This window comes from Talpa europaea (assembly GCF_964194135.1).
Source record: "Talpa europaea genome assembly, chromosome: 14".
In the NCBI taxonomy this organism is placed as follows: Eukaryota; Metazoa; Chordata; class Mammalia; order Eulipotyphla; family Talpidae; genus Talpa; species Talpa europaea.
Window position 1 is genome coordinate 25,283,309 of NC_140082.1, and position 21,420 is coordinate 25,304,728.

The 21,420-nt window shown below is 34.8% G+C and overlaps 1 protein-coding gene across 1 annotated transcript in view; it reads right to left on the bottom strand.

Moving 5' to 3' along the window:
- MALRD1 (MAM and LDL receptor class A domain containing 1) overlaps positions 1-21,420 on the bottom strand; it is a gene marked incomplete at its 3' end in the record, with an annotated part of 364,653 nt that overhangs the window by 233,496 nt on the left and 109,737 nt on the right. The window contains exons 19-21 of the mRNA XM_084254012.1: positions 10,450-10,537; positions 5,365-5,541; positions 2,343-2,505 (exon numbers count right to left, since the gene is read on the bottom strand). Of these exons, the coding sequence (XP_084110138.1) occupies positions 2,343-2,505; positions 5,365-5,541; positions 10,450-10,537 (428 nt within the window). The remainder of the gene's footprint in view (positions 1-2,342; positions 2,506-5,364; positions 5,542-10,449; positions 10,538-21,420) is intronic.

The following is a 21,420-nucleotide window of genomic DNA, read 5'->3' on the forward strand; positions in this document are numbered from 1 at the left end:
TGTTATGAAATAAGGAGCAAGATCTAAGAGAAGTACTTCTACTTTACAAATAAATGACACACTTAAGAAATTATGTTGTTAGACATAAGACCTGAAACCATAAAATACATAGAAGGAAATACAGGCGAAACACTACATGATATGCACATCAAAGACATCTTTACAGACATATCACCCAAAGCAGTGATGGTGAAGGCAAAGATAAACAGCTGGGACTATATCAAATTAAAGAGCTTCTGCACAGCAAAAGAGACAATAACAAAAACAAAGAGAAACCCCACTGACTGGGAGAACATTTTTGCACCCAACACTAATGATAAAGGACTGATCACAAAAATCTGCAAAGAGCTGATGAGACTCAACAACAACAAAGAAAATAATCCTGTCAAAAAATGGGCAGAAGAGCTAAAAAGGAACTTCTCTGAAGAGGAAATGCAAATGGCCAACAGGCATATGAAAAAATGTTCAACATCACTTGTAATCAGGGAAATGCAAATCAAAACTACCATGAGATACCATCTTACACCAGTGAGAATGGCGAAAAAGGAACTCTCCTGCACTGTTGGTGGGAGTGCAAACTGGTCCAACCACTATGGAGAGCTGTGTGGAGATTTCTTGACCTACTAAACATAGAGCTTCCATATGATCCAGCAATTCCACTCCTAGGTATTTCCCAAGAGACACAGAAACATCAATTCCAAAGAGCACCTGCACACCTATGTTTATAGCAGCACTGTTTACAATAGCTAAGCTTTGGAAACAGCCCAAATGCCCAAAAATAGATGACTGGATCAAGAAGATGTGGTACATATACACCATGGAATATTACTCAGCATTCAAAAAAAAATAAACACATGCAATTTGCAGCAACATGGATGGCACTGGAAGGGATCATGCTCAGTGAAATAAGCCAAAAAGAAAAAGAAAAATACCGGATGGTCTCACTCATAGCAGGAATCTAGAAAACTTAAATAAGGGACCAGGAAAATGAATAACTATACGAAAGTGAAAATCAAAATCAACAAAAAACTATGAACCAGAGACACTTTCTGGGGGGTGGGGGGCGGGAGGGGAGGGATTGGGGTCAGAATGGGGGGGTTGCAATTGTATGGGGAATATAAAAATAAAATTTATTATAAAAAATAAATAAATAAAACACACACACACACACACAAAAAGAAACCATGAACCTAGAATATACATGCATAATCCACTAAACATCATTTTCATATGTACAATCAAATGTGGCAAACTTAATTTTGCCTGAGGGGGTGATTTCATGCTCTTTAAAAATGTAGCCTATATTTAAAAATATGGTATTAATGGAACTATAGGCAATTCATGAGGTGTGGCTTATTTACATGAGCCACAGAAACTTCCTGAAACCACCCTTTGTTTTCATATGAGTTAGAAGTAGCTCAAGGAAAATTCATGTACTAAAATTTCAAAAATTATTTGACAATTGTAAAATGTGATTTAAAAAAAAGCAATAACAAACAAAGCAATTCTATATACTTTAGGTAACTCTGGCTGCTAAGACTCAAATCAATTGTGGTAAAATTAGAAAATATTTTAATAGAATAAAATCAACAACAAAAGAGAGCTCAGAAAACCAGAGTGAAAAAAATCATCCCAGAATATTTTCGTACTCTAAAACATTGTGGCTCTCCTCAAGCACAAGGTCATTTCAGCAAAAGCAATCATGAACTGTGAGGCAGATACACCATTCGTTTTCTTTGAAGCAACAGCCACAGAAGCTGAGTCATGAAGCTTTAACTGTGGAGAATTGTGAAGGCAAAAGGTATGGAAAAGAGTTCTATAACATAAATGCCTTTATTATCTTCAGCAAGGAAGGATGGAGTCCTGGAGGACAGCGAGCATCCATCTATGTTGCCCCATGACACAGGTATGAGTTAGTCTTGAATGATGAAAAGAATCCTAAATAAATGATGAGGAGTAAAGATTGGAAGAAGAGGTAGAGACCAGAAAGTAGAACAGTTGAAAAAGGAAGACAAGGACAGAAGGTCCTGGGAAGGTAGAGGGAAGAATGAATAGATATTTTTAAAACAACATATTAACTGTGCTTTTCAATGAATGGTGATATTACAAATTATTTTCTTTACTTATGCTTTCCTCTAAGTTTCTATGATTTTCACAACTACAGTCACACTTGTTAATTGTTTTTTTTTTAAATTTTGTATGAAAGTTTATACTTAGCCCTTTCATTCTGTAATTAAACATTCATCTTTACAAGAGATCCAACCTAAGGTAGGTAGTGGGGCAGAAATTTGAGGTTGCTTAATACTTGCTGAGAGACATGTTAAAAATATGTGCTCACTTACTTTGTATGATCCACCTGTGGTCTGTGGTTTTCTTCCCCATGATGAATACTGGTTCCATTACCCAGTCCCCACCTGAATGTATTTGAATCTTGAATTAAGTCGTCTGAGATTGGCTGATACCATTTACACAGGCTTCCATTTTCAAAGTTGCAAACGTCCATAACTTGTATAAGAGAAAACAACAAAAATATAAGTTAATCACAATGAATTTGTCAATAAATGGTGATTTCTATCTGTACCAATACCTTTTTTTAATTGAAGTAACATTAGTTTACAAGTTCCAAGATTATATTTTCTCACCACACCCACCACCAAATGTCCCAGTCACCGACCACCATGAAGCAAATATCTCCTTCTATGCATTCTCTACCCCTGCCTACATCCTGCTAAATACCATTTTATTGTCAGAGTCTATAGGTTTGTTTTTGCTTTAGTTTTCTTTATATTCCATAAATGAGTAAAATTAGATGGAATTCATCTTTCAAATTCATCTGGTTTACTTCATTTAGCATAATCCCTTCAACATCCATCCATGTTGTCCCAAATAGCAAGATTTCATCCTTTTTTTGAATGACTAAGTAGGATTTGATTGTGTATATATACCATATTTCTTTACCAATTTTTCTACTGTGTACCAAACTTTCTTACTTTTGTTTTTCTATTATAAACTAATTTTAAGCATAAGTATAGTCAAATGATATGTATAATCTTCAGAATTTTAAAACTAGATATATTCAAATATCTATTAGTACCTGAAATATGAGGAAAAATGCACGTGCTAAAGATTCTGCCTTCATAAGGAGGTGAGATTTTAATTAGCTCCTAAAATAGCAATCATAAGTATTGTCAGATCTTCTTATATTATTTGGATGACACCCCCCAGTTCCAATCTTCCTGGTTTTTATTTCCATAGTAATGCTACAAATCTAAACTTTAGCTCAGTCTCTAAATGAGCTATTCCAAACACTGAACTATTTAACTTCAAAACAATAAGATTTACAATGACGTTTATATTGGACTGTTTTATATTGGACACATTTGAAAGTCTTCAAAACTCTTATAGTTACTGTAATTACGTATCATGTGAAATTATAATTCCAGTGATTTCTTTATATATATGTATATATATAGGTTATATGTGAAAATGTTCCCTCCCCCATCTCTGAATATATTCATGTGTCTATTTTAAATCCTCTACTTCTTGATAAAAGTAAAGATTCAATTCAGTGAATTATTACATATAATATAGAAAGCCTGTGTACATTCAGCTTTTAAATGACATGTACATAATGGTATTCCATCACCACCACTTAGAAATTTCCTATTTCAATGTAAAACTTGACATCACTGCATCAAAATAAAAGATATTTTTAACTATTATAGCCATGTGTATTATTTAATCTGATATTATTATCAATCATATCATTATATTTTGTAGGATTCAACAGAATAATTTTCCTCATGTCACTGGAAGTGATAGGATTGTAGTTTAAGCAAAAAAATTAGAAGGCATAAAATTTCAGTCAAAGAAGATAAATAAACTCCAGAGATCTGCAGCAAAACATTGTACCTACAGTCACCAATAATGTATTATACACTTAAAAACTTATGAAGAGGTTGATCTGATGTTGTGTTCTTACCACAAATTTTTTTTTAAACAGTAAAACTGTATCAGGCAGATTTATCATATTTTCTCTTCAAAGAGTTAAAAGAGGAATATTCAAAAATTTTGTTCAGGAATGAAACAGTAACTATCCCCATTATTTAAAAATAATAATAGTAGACATTTATTTAGGACATATAAAGAAGCTGTCAAGTCTTCCCAACCAACCATAAATGATATATTACTAAAACTGCAAATGTGAACTAAGAATAAGGTTAGTATTCATTAAAGATACTCATTAGGTGTAATTGATTAGATTTTCTGTAAACTTGTACAGACACTACACCTTATATATTATCATAAGAGAATTTTAGTGTCTTCCCATGGGAAAGTTTGAATACCACATCTCCCATTATAATATCTTCCATCTGTTATGCACAAGTTTACATCCCTGGCCAACATGAGCTAATTACTGTTCTAACTCCTTCAGAGTGAGGCCGCTTTACTTTTATGATTTTTTTTTGATCTACATTACTTAATTCACTTACTATTTTTTCTGTGTTTAAGAATAAATATGAAGCTTTTTAATTGTTTAAGTTTTAAAATTCCTAAGACTATATAAGACTAATATAAGAAAAATTAGAATTTCACCATACTCTGTATTATCTATATGTTCTAAACCTTTAATATTATCAGGACACTTGAGCAATATTAGCGTAAACAATAAATTCACATACTACTCAATAAAGAGCAAATAAGGAGGTAAAATCACAAAGTATTTACTATTTCTGATCTCATACTTTGCCCATTCAGACATAAGTAGGTTTTTCTTCTCATAGACTGCATCTTTGTTTACGAAGTTCACTTTTAAATTAAATAATTTGCATTTGATCCAATGGAAGAGCCAAGGACTGGCAGGTTCCAAAATAAAGAAAACTATCTTTCAATAGGGTATAGGTGTTGAAGCTGTCGTATGTGTTAGAGTTGATTTTCTCATAAACTCTATATATTTAACATAGTATTCATTTTTTATATGTGCATTTTGTCAATAGCAAAATGTAAATGACTTTGTCTAGTTTGGGGGCATTTTAATGCTTCCTCTCTAAACATTACTACCTACTGTTTGAAGAGCAGAGACAAATAACGGGCTAGAATAGAACTAGTCAGCGATAGTTCTGGAGTCAAAGAAAGTCCATGAAGACAAGTGTTTTTAATACAAAACATTAACTTAAAGACACTTCTTAATATGCCTGATAGAAGAATGCATGGTGACTCCTCAACTATAAATTTTTTATATAAATAGCTCCTAAATTGAGAGATTGCACATAGCCAGTTGAAGGTGAAGACAGGACATTGGGATATGTCATTTTCTTATTGCTCATGGCTCCATTTAACACAAAGTTCAGGAATTTCACCTACCACAGGATGACTCATCTGATTTGTCAGGACAGTCATATCTAAAATCACATTTCTGAATTTCTTTAACACAATGACCACTGGTTCTGCAGATAAACTCATTTTCAGTACAGTTATGTGGAGGTAATGTTACTGGAACTAAAGTTCCAAGTGGAGTTGGAAGGTCCACTGGCAAATTACCTGGATAAGAAATAATAGACAAGCATCATTGACAGATTCTCCATTTCTTGAAGGATTTTACACAATGAATTTTTTTAGTATGTTTCACATTCAACATTGTAAGGAACACTCCATAGTATTTGCTAACCTGCTGAATTCCTTGATACAGAAATAGAGAATGAATTTCTTGGTCTTAGCAATGGCAAATCACTCTGTATATATCTTATTATAAAAACAAGCAAAAGTGCAGATGGATATTATTGAAGAGCTTTTCAAAGCTTGCTGGGGAAGTCCGAAGGACAGGGCTTGGAATATCAATAGGAACCAAGAGGGTTCCAGATGCTAGCATTAGAAACTAAACTAAAGATCTTTTTTCCTCCTGCCATCCCTAACCAGATACTTTTAAATGAGACATTTTTTTTAAGACTTATGTATCCATGCATACAAGAACCAGGGTACAGGCCACAGGAGGATGAGAGGATTGACCAGAGACAGAGCAAGGAACAGAACAGGCAGACTGACTGAAATACACTGCTGAGGGGAGCAGTGGGCAAGACAGGAAAGGTCTGCCAAGCCATGAGGGATTCTCGCTTGCTGGCTGGGATCAAACCTGCGCTGCAGAGGCTGTGGACAGCTTCACAGCGCAGCACTCAACCACCTGTGCCACCAGGGGAGGCCCAGACACGTTTTTAATGAAGTAGTATATCATTTCTTTGAAATCACAAAACTTGACTTAAATGGAATCTTGTCTGTGTTCCAAGTAAAGATGTTTTCAACAGATATGTTTGTAAATATGAGAATTGGTAACATAATGGTTAAACAAATATGTAAATCAACATTACCTCAAGAAAAATAAAGGAACAAGGAAATAGGGACAAGAGAATCTGATTTTGAAAGATAGGTAAAAAATGAAACAAATTTTAGTATAAAATACAAGTTACAGGTGATGCACAAACCTGCACTTTAAAAATTAGGTCCATATTTTGTGTTTGTGCTTTTTAGTTTTCATTTTTTTGTTTTTTGGCCAAGGAAGAAAAATGCTGCACATAATCAGTTTATATTGAAAGCATATCAATGTCTATAATTAAAGCTACATATACAGATTCCACCTCAATAAGTCGCACACAAAAAAAAGAAACTGACTGATGGTCAGTTTACTTATTACATTTATTAAGAATAATATATTTATTAAAAGCCTAATTTTTATTTCATCATAAGCAAGATAATATCAAATTCCTTTATGATACCTATGGCTTCAAAAGGTTTTGTGGTCAACCCACTTTCTTTTGTTATAAAGCCAACATTAAAACTGCACAGTTCAAACAGTTTTTAAAATTCCACATCTTTCTTCCAAAAACTTGAACCAGAAAATCAGGACAAATGGTCTGTAGCTGATATTACACAGCTCTGCCTAAGCTCTAGCAGCTCTTCTACCTTCATTTTGGAACCATCAGTCACAGAGCGTTTTAAAGAGGTTAATTGGAGCAGAAACAGGATCAATGGTGATTTGTGTTTCCTGTCTACTTTTGTTGTTGTTGTTCTCTCCGCTGCTACTGGGGTCACAAAGATTCTCCTTAAGATCAGAGTGGGAGGTGATCTGGGAATATCCCAGAGTATTGATTTCAGACAAACTTAGGTGAAAATTTCAGTTCTGCCCTTATTTTTATATTCTCCTCCTAAGCTCTTGTGCACTTTAATTGTATGCTCTTTTAATTTTTAATTTGAATTTAACCACTATAATAATAGTGGTTAACATTATGATGCAAAGATACAGATAACATATTCTACCACATTATACCTATGTAGCCTTGAGCTGATTATCTCCTTCTCAGATTCCTCTATAAATTTGGGATAACAAAGGTGGCAATCTCATTTATTATTCAACATCTATTCACCTATGATGGCTCAGGAACTACACTAGATTCATAAAAATTTATAATAAATTATATAAAAATATATGATCTGACATAGATGCGAGCTAGATGTTGTTATCATTTCCTTCTCTTGTAGGGATTTTGATTCCCTCCTTTTGCTAAACTCCTTGTTTGAGGATAGCACTTCCCTGACACACTTTCAGACTTAGCCACATGGCTTGCAGTGTTCAATGGACATGATCAAACATGATACATACTATGTCCCAACAGAAGCCTTAAGTATGTTTTCTTTTCTCACCCTCTGACATGACAACAGAACGTGCCATATAGGGACTTGGTGTTGCAACCTTGGTTCCTGATAAACAGGAAACATGCAACAGAGAGCCATACCTTGGAATTACATAGAATTACACAGAACTATGAATAATTAACACATCTTTGCTATTATTGTTCTATACCAACCCATATTTAAAAGCAAGAAATAAATGCATGTGTCTATAAATCACTGAGATTTGACTTACAACAAAAGATGACTGAAAAATGATATATCTTACATATAGAAATAGTTTTAGCAATAATAAATAAAAGCATATAAAATACTGAAAAGATAGGCATCTATCCACCTATTCATCCAACGAATATTCATTGAGTACTGATAGGTGCCAGATACTGTGTAAGCTGCTGAGATAAGGCAAAATACCTCCTCCTGTGCAGTTACTATGGAGGAAAATAGAAATTTAATCGAAATGATAGCTGTTGTAGAAAAACAACAGAGGCAAAAGAGGTAAAAATGTTAGATAAGAAGACTCTGTGTGTGTGTGTGTGTGTTGTGCTTTTTAAGTAGAGATCAGAAAGAAGTAAAGGAAGAGAGTCAAATAACTAATTGGGGACACATATTCCAAGAAGAGGGAGAGAAGGTGTAAAACCCTCAGGCATAAATGGGTTATAGTGCTCAAGAAGTCACATAGAAGCACACTGGAAGAAGGTGAAGCCAGAGAGTTGTAAGAGAGTCAGCCATTTATTCCTTGGAAACTATTAGAAGATATTTAGCTTTTGCTGTGAATGAAATAGGATGACACTGTAAGACTCTGACCAAAGCGTAACATAATCTAAGTTTGAAGAGGACAACGCTAGCAGCTGCTTTGAAAGTAGTTTATATGGTTCAACAGTAGAAGCAAAGAATTCTGTGAAAGATATTCTGATGAAGGACAGAATTGGACCTACAGTGATAAATGTAATATAATATATGAAGAGAGTGACAGCGAAAAACAGAGAGAGGACATTAGTTTATAATTATGAACACTTGAAACATATAGTGTAATGTTACATCAGTAAAAAATACAAAACAAAATAAAACTCTGATAAATTGAGCCTTAGTTTACCTTCTGTAAAACTGGCATAAAAATGTCTATATCATGGGCCTCCCCTGGTGGCGCAGTGGTTGAGCACTGGGCTGCGAAGCTGCCCGTGGCCTCTGCAGCACCAGTTCGACCCCCGGCTGCCGGTGAGGGTCCCACATGGTGCGACAGACCTCTCCTGCAGCGCCTGCCGCTCCGATCAGCAGTGTATTTCATCAGTCTGCCTGTTCTGCTCCCCACTCTGGCTCTGGTGAATTCTCTCACCCTCCCATGCTTCTGACTTTACCCAGTGCTTGTACAAATAAATAAATAAATCTTTAAAAAAAATCTATATCATAAAAATATCTATATCAAAAATGAGCAGAGAGATCACTTAAAAATCAAGTGCAATAATCCATGTAGAGACCATGGTGACTTGGACTTAGGAGAGAGCTGTGAAAGCCATGAGAAATCATGGATTTGGAGTATATCTGAAACTAGCTGCAGATCAGGTTTGTTAATGAAGACTATGCATCGAGAAATCAACTGTCAATTACTAAAATAGAGATGCATGAAGAATGGCAGGAGTGCAGGAGCAATTAGAGACCAAGAAATTACTTTTAATAATTGAGAGATATGGGAAACATTCAATTTGATTTCCTTTCTTGCTGGCCTTTCAGAGGCATTTGACTTTCTGCTGAGTTCCATGGTAAACCACTACATAATGTGGTCAAGTTAATTAATCCTACCAGAATGAGAAGGTGGATGATCATAGCTTTGTCATGTGGCTACAACAGAAAGAACTGGAATCCAGTCCTCTAATTATGCTGGAAGGGGCAGGGACTCTTCTAGCCAGTGATGCTACACTGATGGAGCAGAATTGGGGTTTAGTTTTCAGCTTATGATAGTGCACTCTATGTGCATGATTACAATTGATCCTTAAAATTAACTATCTTATATCACTCTAGGAAAGATATGCCCATCTTCTCATGTAGTTTAAGAATATCCAGCCTTGGTGGCAAAAATCACCCTGCAAGAGCTTAATACCTACTACATCACTTCACACTGCCCAGATGAATTTTCCCCAGTAAAACTACTCAAATCCTGGAATGTGTTTGTTTTGGGTTATTTTCCTCATTATCTTTGAAATGACTACTAGATGATATCTCAAGATCTAAGCTGAGATGCTAAGTAGATGATTAGTATTTAAATCTGGATTTCAGGGGAAAAGTTAAAGATGGAGATATAAATTTGGGAAACATGCATTTGTTTTATAATCAAAAGATCTATAAAATGGAGAGGAAATGGATGTCAGCAACCTTAGAAATATTTAAGTTCTGGAGAATAAAACATCCCCAAAGGTAACTGCAAGGCTATTATAACCTCCAAAACAATGTAACTATAAGGCAACAACTACTTTGGTTATTACAACCCCTCTAATATAATGGAATTATAGTCTAACTTTAGAACTGATTTCCTAATATCTTGCATGTGATGAAATATAACTCAACTGATTCAAACCTCTTAATGTCTGAAAGAATTTATGATTAATTACTAGCAAAGATTTATAACAATTTTTCCCAGGGTCTATATAGTTAGAAACAGTTAAAACTGTGGGTATTTGGGAATATTTTTGGAAATGGATTATTGGTTTTGTTGGAAGCTTTGCCAAGCACACAGATTTATAAATACTCAAATACTGAAATGTTCTTCCTTACCATCAGAGAGGGTACAGCCCATAAATGACAAATCATCAATTGCAATGTCTCCGGTGAAGCCATCTCCCACTGAAGCCTCCACCAAAATCTAAGAAAAAATAATATGTTGTTGATACTGGGAAGGAAGTTAATTTATATATAATTGTGGTTGGGAAAGGATTCAGAATTTCTCTAAAGAGAACTCTCTTCTGAACCATTAAAAATTATTTTGCAATAATGTCTGTAAGTAGATCTTATACCTCTACTCCAATCCAAGGAGGTTCCACAAAATCCATTCTCTTTCTGGTGAGCTTTCATTTTCTGAAATTGCATTATTATACACTTCCCTATAACTTTCAACCATTAGTTCTAGACTTGCCTATTTTCTTCTCATCTTTTAAGTATTTGGAAGCAAATTATTCTCTTTTCCCACTGGTGTCCCTATAGATCATCTGTTTCCAAGGTTAAACTTCTTCATCCTTCAAGAAACCCAATTTGCAGCCAAAGGTACTTGCTAAAATGTACAATTTTAAGAGCCTTAAAATTTTTCTCACACTGACCTTATTCTGTAATACTTTATAAAATGGGCTAATCGTTATTAGATCTCCTTCAGAAGCACATTAATCACAGTGAACTCAGATGGCATCTGTGCTATTACAGGAGGTGCAATTCCACCAAAACGCCAGTAAAATATAAAATATTGACAGACCGCTACACTGTATGGCAGATTGTGATTAGAAATGAGATTTACTATAATGGAATTAATCATGATGAATTATTTTAATACTTATGCAAATATGGTGCATACTTACTAGTAATCCTGCTATAGTTTAGTAATAAAAAAACTTTATGCAAACTCAGACTTACAAAACACATTCTTTTTTTCACTATTGAGTGAATATATGTTTCTGTTTCATTTTTCCTCACAAATGCTATATGAGGGAGTTGAAATTTTATTTCATTTTTCAAATTCTGTCTTTCATTAAAAGCTGTTCATGCATTATTTATTGATGTCCTGGTTGAAGGAGAGAATGTTTTAAAATACCAAATGACGGACCGCAAACCTCATAAATTCTTCCCCCAACTTTTTAGACATTCTTGAGGATTATCAGAATTTTCTACCTGATTTGTCAGGAAGGAAATTAATCAGGGAAGGCATATGAATCTAACTAATGGCAAGTACATCTCTCCAACATTGCCTAAGGAACATTTATGGGTGTCATACAAGAAAGGTCCTGCTATTTACAATGGATCACTTCAAATAGAAAATGTGCCTTCTCACCAACAGCATGACTGAAAGAATTATTGTGATAGAGAAGAAAGTACAGAAGGAATGCACAAACAAAATCATACAATTATTTTCAATAAACAAAAAGTCTATCAGAATCTGGCAGAACATATTGTAAGACAATATTTGTTTTATGGAAAAAAAGACTAAGTATTTGGGCTAACAATGGGACAAGGGCATAAGCAAAGATTACTTAATTGCTAATAAATTTCCTGGATCAATATGTGTCTAATCCCACTGCAAAACAACATAGGACATGCGTACAAAAGGCACAGATGATGGGCCTCCCCAGTGGCGCAGCAGTTGAGTGCTAGGTTGCGAAGCAGCCCGTGGCCTCTGCAGTGCCAGTTCGATCTCCAGTCGCCAGGCGAGGGTCCCACATGGTGCGCAGACCTCTCCTGCCGCCCGCTGCTCCCCTCAGCAGTGTACTTCAGTCCTTCTGCCTGCTCTGCTCCCCGTTCTGGCTCTGGTGAATTCTCTCACCCTACCATGCCTCTGATTGTACCCAGTGCTTGTATAAATAAATAAATAAATAATCTTTTAAAAAAATTATTAAAAAAAAGGCACAGATGATGCCAGTGAAAGAAAAACTAAAATAAATTAGAATAAATGGTATTGAGTTGTGTATACTATTTGTGATTCTCTAAGATCATAATAAGAAAAGAACAAAAATTAATATCAGCATCCCAAATATTACGGAAAGTATAATTTTTATACAAATAAATATCTGCAAGCTAATGTTAGGAATATATACTCATATGTAGCCATTCCAGTGTTGGGGTTCAACTGTTTCAAAGAATTCCTTTTGTTGTCTTTATATAGTCACAAATAAAAGAATTGGCCATTTGCGAAAATTTTCTCATTCATGGGCCACACAAGGTAAGTAGCATTTGTGAGTGATTTGGTTTGTAAGGGTTTCTATTTATTGGCATTTACTTCACATTAAACAAGTGTTTTACACTGCTTCCACCAGCATTCAATGTCATGAGAAGGCAGAAATAACCCAAGGCAGAACACAATTGGGTCTTATTCTTAGGCATAATTTTAATAAAACTTTCACCAAAATAACTTACTTCCTAACCCTCTAAATAAATAATAGCTTCAAGTTGAAATACTAAAAATGTCAATTAATATATATGATAGCCAGTCTTAGCCTCTTTTGAACATTTAACTAGTCATCCATTCTTTTTAAAGTCTACTTGCTAACAAATCACATCTTGGGAAAAAGTTATGGCTCTTGAGGTTTAATTCTGCCTTTGCCCTGTATTTAACTTAGTCTTGTCAAAAAGCTTTGCAATAATCACACAAAGAGCAAACCCTAATATCTCTGTTGTCCAAAATTCACTTTCATTTCTGGTGCCCTGCCAGATGATGGAAGGATGCTAAAACACAAATATTATTGTATGCAAGGTACTATTGCTATTCTGGAATTTAGAGAAGCCAGATTTTACTCCTAAATTCTATTAGTACTTTCCTAAACCACTTAAAGGGCGATTGAAACTTCCAGTTTAGACTATATGACCAGCATTATCTGTAGAGGCCAGTTCTACTTAGAATGATCACTGACCTAGCAATTTTGCAAAATAATACAGCATTTCTAACTTGTTCCTTTTGTGGGCTGCTGCATATTCCAAATAAAGATGGGGTGGCCTTGCAACTACATTGGGACTTTCGGTTCTAATATAATCAAAGACTTTAATGTAACCAAAAATCAAATACCAATTAGGTTCTAGAGACTTACCTAGACTCACTGTCCTATATAATTAGGAAACTGTATTATCAACCAAAATTTTTAAATGATATGGAAACTATTGTCATCATATGTAAGATCAAATGTAAGATACAACTTAATCATAATTTTTACTTTCAAATCCCTTGTAGGATATATTAACTCACAAAATAATTTATTTCAAACTGCTACCTACTTTAGCAAGCATGTATTCAAAAAAGAATATAAAATTATAGCACAATATGTCAATTTTTAATTATAATACATTTTGGGAAGGACTTGAAAGCAAGAATTTTTTTAATTTATAAAAATCATATGCACTGTATGTGTGCATTGTTGATGAGAATCCAAAATAATTAGCAAGAGAAAAACTCATAAAGTTTTAATGTTTTTCAAACATGTCCTCCCTGCAGCCAACGGAGTTATCTATCTGACCCAGTCCCTTAAGGTTAAAACCTTCAGTGTCCCCCATTTCCTGTGGGCCAGTGCGCTCATTCTTGAACATGACAAATGAGACCTTTGTGATCTAGATTCTGTATATTCTCCTGTCTGCCCCAAGCTTTATGCACCATGAATTTCAGAACTGCTAGGTGGTTATTCATATCAGTATGTAGTTTCTAGTCTGTATATTTGCATAGACTTCCTAATCTCCTACCTCCAATACTGGCTATCTCTTACTGATACTTGCAACACAAAGGTGTCTTCTTTGACACCACCATACTGAGTCACATGTCACTTCCTTTTAATTATAATTATTTCCTTATATGTCTCTTACTCATTTCCTCCCTTCTAGACTAGGATGCTCCATGAGGATAATGATCAAATATTTGTGTTTTTATCCCCACCAAGGGGTATAGTGCCTAGGATACAGTAGGATGTAATATTAGGGAATAGATGAATTCATCAATAGACAAAAAAAAAAAGCTTTTTTTTTATTTAGAGAAAAGATTTCCTTGAACTAAGTTAAAATTTAAAGAGGAAGATTATACTCAAAAGTTAATTTTTGCTACTTATGTTCCATAACTTTCAAGCATTTAATTTCTTTTCAGAAAATCAATAGTTTTTACTAATATGAAAATAAAGAGAGGAAATAATGGCTATCTCTAAAATGTATAAGAGTAGAGTTGTTGATAACTATGACTAAAAATTCAAATTTCTGAAAGGAAATTAAAAACATAATCTGATCTTAAATGTATTTGGAGGGTTTAACCATAGTCAAAATTCATGTTGTGTATAATAAATGTAAAAAAAAAACTTTTTTTAAGATGTGATAAAACTAAAGTTTAGTTTATTAATAGGAAGGAATTTTATTTTATTTTTTTATTAATTTTTTTAATTTTTTTACATCATTGTTCATTTTTTAATTAATATTTGTTTCCCCCCACCCCCTCAGGTGTAGTCCCCATAGAATTTCCTTCACCAATGCACCCGTGCACCATCACAGTCCCCTGTGCTCCTCCCTCCCTCCCTCTCATCCCTCTCCCTCCTCCTCCCCTGCAGGATGTCTCTGATTTATAATTTTCTGGTTTTGCTTTGTTGTGTTTTGTATTGTTGTTATTTTTTTTTACACTGATGTCTTATTTGGTTCCCCTATATTCCTGCTATAAGTGAAACTATCCAATATTTTTCTTTTTCCTCCTGGTTTATTTCACTGAGCATAATTCCTTCTATTTCCATCCATGTTGCTGCGAATGGCATGAGTTTATCTTTTTTGATTGCTGAATAATATTCCGTTGTGTATATATGCCACATCTTCTTGATCCAGTCATCTATTTTTGGGCATTTGAGTTGTTTCCAGGTTTTACCTATTGTAAATAGTGCTGCAATAAACATAAGGGTACAGGTATTCTTTTGAATCAATGGTTTTATGTCTTTTGGGTAGATCCCTAGTAGTGGAATCGCTGGAGTTGTATGGTAGCTCCATTTTTAGTAGACCGAGGAACCTCCAGTCAGCTTTCCATAGTGGTTGGAGCAGTTTGCACTCCCACCAGCAGTGTAGGAGAGTTCCTTTTTCACCGCATCCTCGGCAAAATTTGTTGTTGCTTGTTTTTTTGATATGTGTCGTTCTTACTGGTGTAAGGTGGAATCTCAGTGTGGTTTTGATTTGCATTTTCCTGATTATAAGGGATGTTGTACATTTTTTCATATGCCTGCTGGCCATTTGCATTTCCTCTTTGGAGAAATGTCTTTTAAGTTCTTCTGCCCACTTCTTTTTTTTTTTTTTTAATAAATTTTATTGTTATATTCCCCATACAATTGCAACCCCCCCATTCTGACCCCAATCCCTCCCCTCCCACCCCCTACCCCCTAAAAGTGTCTCTGGTTCATAGTTTTTTGTTGATTTTGATTTTCACTTTCTTATAGTTATTCATTTTCCTGGTCCCTTATTTAAGTTTTCTAGATTCCTGCTATGAGTGAGACCATCCAGTATTTTTCTTTTTCTTTTTGGCTTATTTTGCTGAGCATGATCCCTTCCAGCGCCATCCATGTTGCTGCAAATTGCATGTGTTTATCTTTTTTGAATGCTGAGTAATATTCCATGGTATATATGTACCACATCTTCTTGATCCAGTCATCTATTTTTGGGCATTTGGGTTGTTTCCAAAGCTTAGCTATTGCAAACAGTGCTGCTATAAACATAGGGGTGCAGGTGTTCTTTGGAATTGATGTTTCTGTGTCCTTTGGGTAAATACCTAGGAGTGGAATTGCTGGATCATATGGAAGCTCTATGTTTAGTAGGTCCAGAAATCTCCACACAGCTTTCCACAGTGGTTGGACCAGTTTGCACTCCCACCAACAGTGCAGAAGAGTTCCTTTTTCTCCACACCCTCGCCAACATTTGTTGTTGCTAGTTTTTTTAATATGTGCCATTCTCACTGGTGTAAGATGGTATCTCATGGTAGTTTTGATTTGCATTTCCCTGATGACAAGTGATGTTGAACATTTTTTCATATGCCTGTTGGCCATTTGCATTTCCTCTTCAGAGAAGTTTCTTTTAAGCTCTTCTGCCCATTTTTTGACAGGATTATTTTCTTTGTTGTTGTTGAGTCTCATCAGCTCTTTGCAGATTTTTGTGATCAGTCCTTTATCATTAGTGTTGGGTGCAAAAATGTTCTCCCAGTTGGTGGGGTTTCTCTTTGTTTTTGTTATTGTCTCTTTTGCTGTGCAAAAGCTCTTTAATTTGATGTAGTCCCAGCTGTTTATCTTTGCCTTCACTATCACTGCTTTGGGTGATGTGTCTGTAAAGATGTCTTTGATGTGCAAATCCCGTAGTGTTTCACCTATATTTCCTTTTATGTATTTTATGGTTTCAGGTCTTATGTCTAGTTCTTTAATCCACTTTGAGTTGATTTTTGTGTATGGTGTGAGGTGGTGGTCAAGCTTCATTCTTTTGCATGTAGCGACCCAGTTTTCCCAGCACCATTTATTGAACAAACTTTCTTTGCTCCAATGCATAGTCTTTGCTCCTTTGTCAAAGATTAGTTGACCATAAATCTGTGGGTTTATTTCTGGATTTTCTATTCGATTCCATTGGTCTGTATGTCTGTTCTTGTTCCAATACCATGCAGTTTTGATGATTATGGCTTTGTAGTATAGTTTGAAGTCTGGGAGTCTGATGCCTCCATTCCCTTCTTTTTTTTTCAGGAGAGCTTTGGCTATTCGGGGTTTTTGGTGATTCCATATGAATTTCATCAATAATTGTTCTATTTCTTTGAAGAAGGACATTGAAATTTTGATTGGAATAGCATTGAATCTGTATATTGCTTTTGGAAGGATGGCCATTTTAATAATGTTTATTCTTCCAATCCATGAGCAGGGGATGTCTCTCCATTTCTTTGTGTCTTCTTCTATTTCTTTTAACAGTGTTTTATAGTTTTCTTTGTATAGGTCCTTTACCTCTTTTGTTAGATTTATTCCCAAATATTTGATTTTTTTTGTTTCAATAACAAAAGGGATGGTCTTTTTGATTTCTTCTTCTTCAGATTTATTGTTTGTGTATAGGAAGGCTACTGACTTTTGCGTGTTGATTTTGTATCCTGCCACTTTACTGAACTGATTGATGAGTTGAATTAGCTTTTCTGTGGAGTTTTTGGGGTTCTCTATGTATAATATCATATCGTCTGCAAATAGTGATAGTTTGACTTCTTCTTTTCCTATTTGGATTCCTTGGATGTCTTTCTCTTGTCTTATTGCCCTGGCTAGGACTTCCAGTATTATATTGAAAAGCAATGGTGAGAGTGGACATCCTTGTCTTGTTCCAGATCTTAATGGAATTGCTTTCAGCTTTTCACCATTGAGAATGATACTGGCTGTTGGCTTGTCATAGATGGCCTTTATGATGTTGAGGTATGTTCCTTGTATCCCCAGAATTTCAAGGGCTTTTATCATGAATGGGTGTTGCACTTTGTCAAAAGCTTTCTCAGCATCTATTGATATTATCATATGGTTTTTATATTTCTTTTTGTTGATGTGTTGGATAACGTTGATTGATTTTCGGATGTTAAACCATCCTTGTGCCCCTGGAATGAATCCAACTTGGTCGTGGTGAATTATCTTATGGATACATTGTTGGATTCTGATAGCTAAAATTTTATTGAGGATTTTTGCATCAGCATTCATTAGGGAGATTGGCCTGTAGTTTTCCTTTTTTGTGTTGTCCTTGTTCGGTTTTGGTATTAGTGTAATGTTGGCTTCATAAAACGTGTTTGGTATTGAATAGGAAGGAATTTTATAACACATAGAATACAAGAAAAATTGCAGAGATCAATTACAAATCTAAAAGTGAAATTCATAGAATTTTAGAATCAGAAACAATTTATAGATAATTTCATTTTTCTGATGAGGAATTTAGTCATCAGAAGTAACATATGTAAGGGCATCAAGTTCACTAATGGGCCATTTAAATTTTAGAATCCTGGTATTCGAACTCCTGATTTGATGCTACTTCTATTTTATCGTTTCCCCATACTTTTGAAAATAAAAGTGGATAAATTACATTTGTTTTACATGGATATTAAAATGTAAAATATTTAGTACCAAATACCAAATTGAGCATAACACACAACTAACATGCATATCTATCAAAAGCAAAACTAGAAAATTCCAGGGCCTCTCTAGTGGTGCAAGGGGTTAAGTCTCAGCACTATGAAACTATAAGCAGCCACTGCAGCACAAGCTCCATCCCCCGACAGGGAGCTGACCCACATGGCACAGCAGACCTCTCCTGTCTTGCCTGCTGCACCCCTCAGCAGTGTATTTCAGTAGATCTGCTTGTTCTGCTCCCACCTCTGTCTCTGGTGAATCCTCTCATCCCCACACCACACCTCTGACCCACACCCCAGCCTTTGTATACACAAATAAAATAAATCTTAAAAAAAAAAAAACAAGAAAATTCCATATTAAAAGGATCTCCAATTACACACGATAACTAATAATCTAACAGGAAAACCTCTTATGAAGGTATTTTCCCCAAACAAGAAACAATTTGCAAGAAATAATATAAATTCTTTGTAAACATGGTAGAATAAGCCAATTCATTTTAATGTGGTACTTCAAATTGGCTTTAGAGTTAGTCTCATTTTTCATTACAAACTTTCATCATAGTATACTATGTTCCCTATTAAATGTAAAATCAATTTTTCATCTTAACACAATCTAGAAATACAAAATGTCACCATGTTGGAAATCAGTAGGAAGAATATTTGTTCCAAATAATTTTTTTCAAGCTTCTTGGAAAGCTGTTTTTAATTGAACAGTTCTACTAAAACAAAATGATTTTGCTTCACCCCAAGCACTGGGGTTTGTGAGGAAAAATGAGAAGAATCTCAAAAATGACAGGTGTTATAAAATGTTATCAATAAAAGTATTGGGAGACAAGCTGACCACGTGAACTACTTTGCTTTAACATTGAAACACTGAAAAAGCAAGGGGTAAAAGGTTGGGAGCCACATCTTCACCAGTTTGGCCACTGTCATCATGGTATGCATTGTAATTCATCTGCACATCTGCATATGTTCTTTGGAGTTTAACTGATACTGTGAAGACTGGGAAATGGCCTCTGTTTTTTAGGTAATTATAATCTAAGTGCTCACAATTATACCAATAATTTATAGAAAACTTATACCCATAATGGAACATTTCAGCTCACTACAGTCTAGATAAACACCCAACTTCATTCTTCAAAATGGCTCAAACTTGTGTCATTTTGCCATGACTTGAGTCAAGAGGACTTTCGTCTTAAAGGCAATTTAAACAAGTAATTAAGAATTTGAACACTGGCACTGCAAATCTTTATAACTTGGTTCTACTAATGCTAAAAATTTTTATTTTAACCTCACAGGAAAGAGACAAAAATAAAACAGACCCCCTTTATCTCCTTTTGCTCCATGAAAAATAGAACCCTCCTCTTGTTGATTGTGTATGAAACACAGATCTGGCACACAGAAAGTGTTAAATAAATGTTAACCGGGGTTATTTGTTTTATGCCTACATGAACAAAATTTGATAGAAATACAGAGTAGAAGAAAAAACAGAAGGCAAAGTCCCAAATTCTCACTTGAGGCTTTTATGACTAATTAGGCTTATAGTCAGTATCTAATGTAAGTATCAATAACAGAAATAAACACCTCAGGAAAATGTTCTGTGCCAAAAAGAAAAGGGAACACCTCCAGTCCGTGACACCCTAATAGCCAAAATTCATGTCTGCTTCTGCATTTAAGTGCTTAAAAACAGCCTAGAGTGGACACAGACCACAGGAGACATTAAGACTGAGGAGCTGCCCTTAAGAAGGGGATCCCTGTGGATCCCCACCACACAACTCTGGTGTTGTCTTATTTTTCCATTTTCAGATGTTAACACAAACTTGTATTGTTGAGATAAACCCCATTTGGTCTTGCTATAGAATATAACTTTTTAAATATTGCTGAACACAAGTTGTTAAAATTGTGTTAAGAAAGTCACGTCTAAGTTCATACTGGTCTCTCACGAATTTCTGTTTAGTTTCAAGATGAGGATAATACTGGCCGAGGTTGGGAAATATTTTCTCCTTTTTTTAATAAAGATTTTGTTTACTATAATAAATTAGTACTTATATATGTACATGGAGTTTTCCTCGGGTGAAGTTTTAAATGTGAATTAAATTTCTCTAATTGAAGCAGGCCTCTTAGAGTTTCCATTTCTTTTTTAAGTCAGTTTTGATATATTTGTCTTTATTTCTTCTAATGAATGCAACTTATTGGCATCATATTCTTCATAATACTCCTTTATTATCTGTAAGTTTTACATTGTCTCAATGAACCCCATAACTATTATTCAGTATTATTATTTCATTGACCTTATATAATCATGTAGCACATTAATGGCAAGAGAAAGAGAGAACAGTTTGCTCTGGCTACTATGAGGGGAAAAATGCCTTTATTTATAATTAGATATTAAGATAGAGGAAATGGAATTTATCTCCTCAATCATTTGCAAAGAGGATAGGAATCATAAAATTTTTATTCTAGTTCAGTGGCAACTTTCAATATTTATAATTCAACTTAGCAATATTTATTATTCTTCTCATTATTGAATATTTGAATTATTTGAATTAACATTTGAATAATTACTCTATGCCTGACTTTTTTCTTTTTATTTATTCATTTATTTTTTTGCACAGAACTGGAGGGTAAGCCAGAGGTATGGGGGGTAAGCCAGAGGTATGGTGAGAGGATTCACCAGAGACAGAGTGGGGAGCAGAACAGGTGGATTTACTGAAATACACTGCTCAGGGGAGCAGTAGGCGAAACAGGAGAGGTCACCTCCCTGACCTGGATTGAACTCAGGCCTTGGTGGTGATAGCACTGAGACTTAACTCCTAGGCCACAGGTGGTTAAGGGGTGGCCCCCTGCCTGGTTTTCTAAGTACCTGTTAATACATGCAATTGTCACAAAAATTATACGAAGTAGGTGTTATTATAATGTCAAATTTCTGGCAA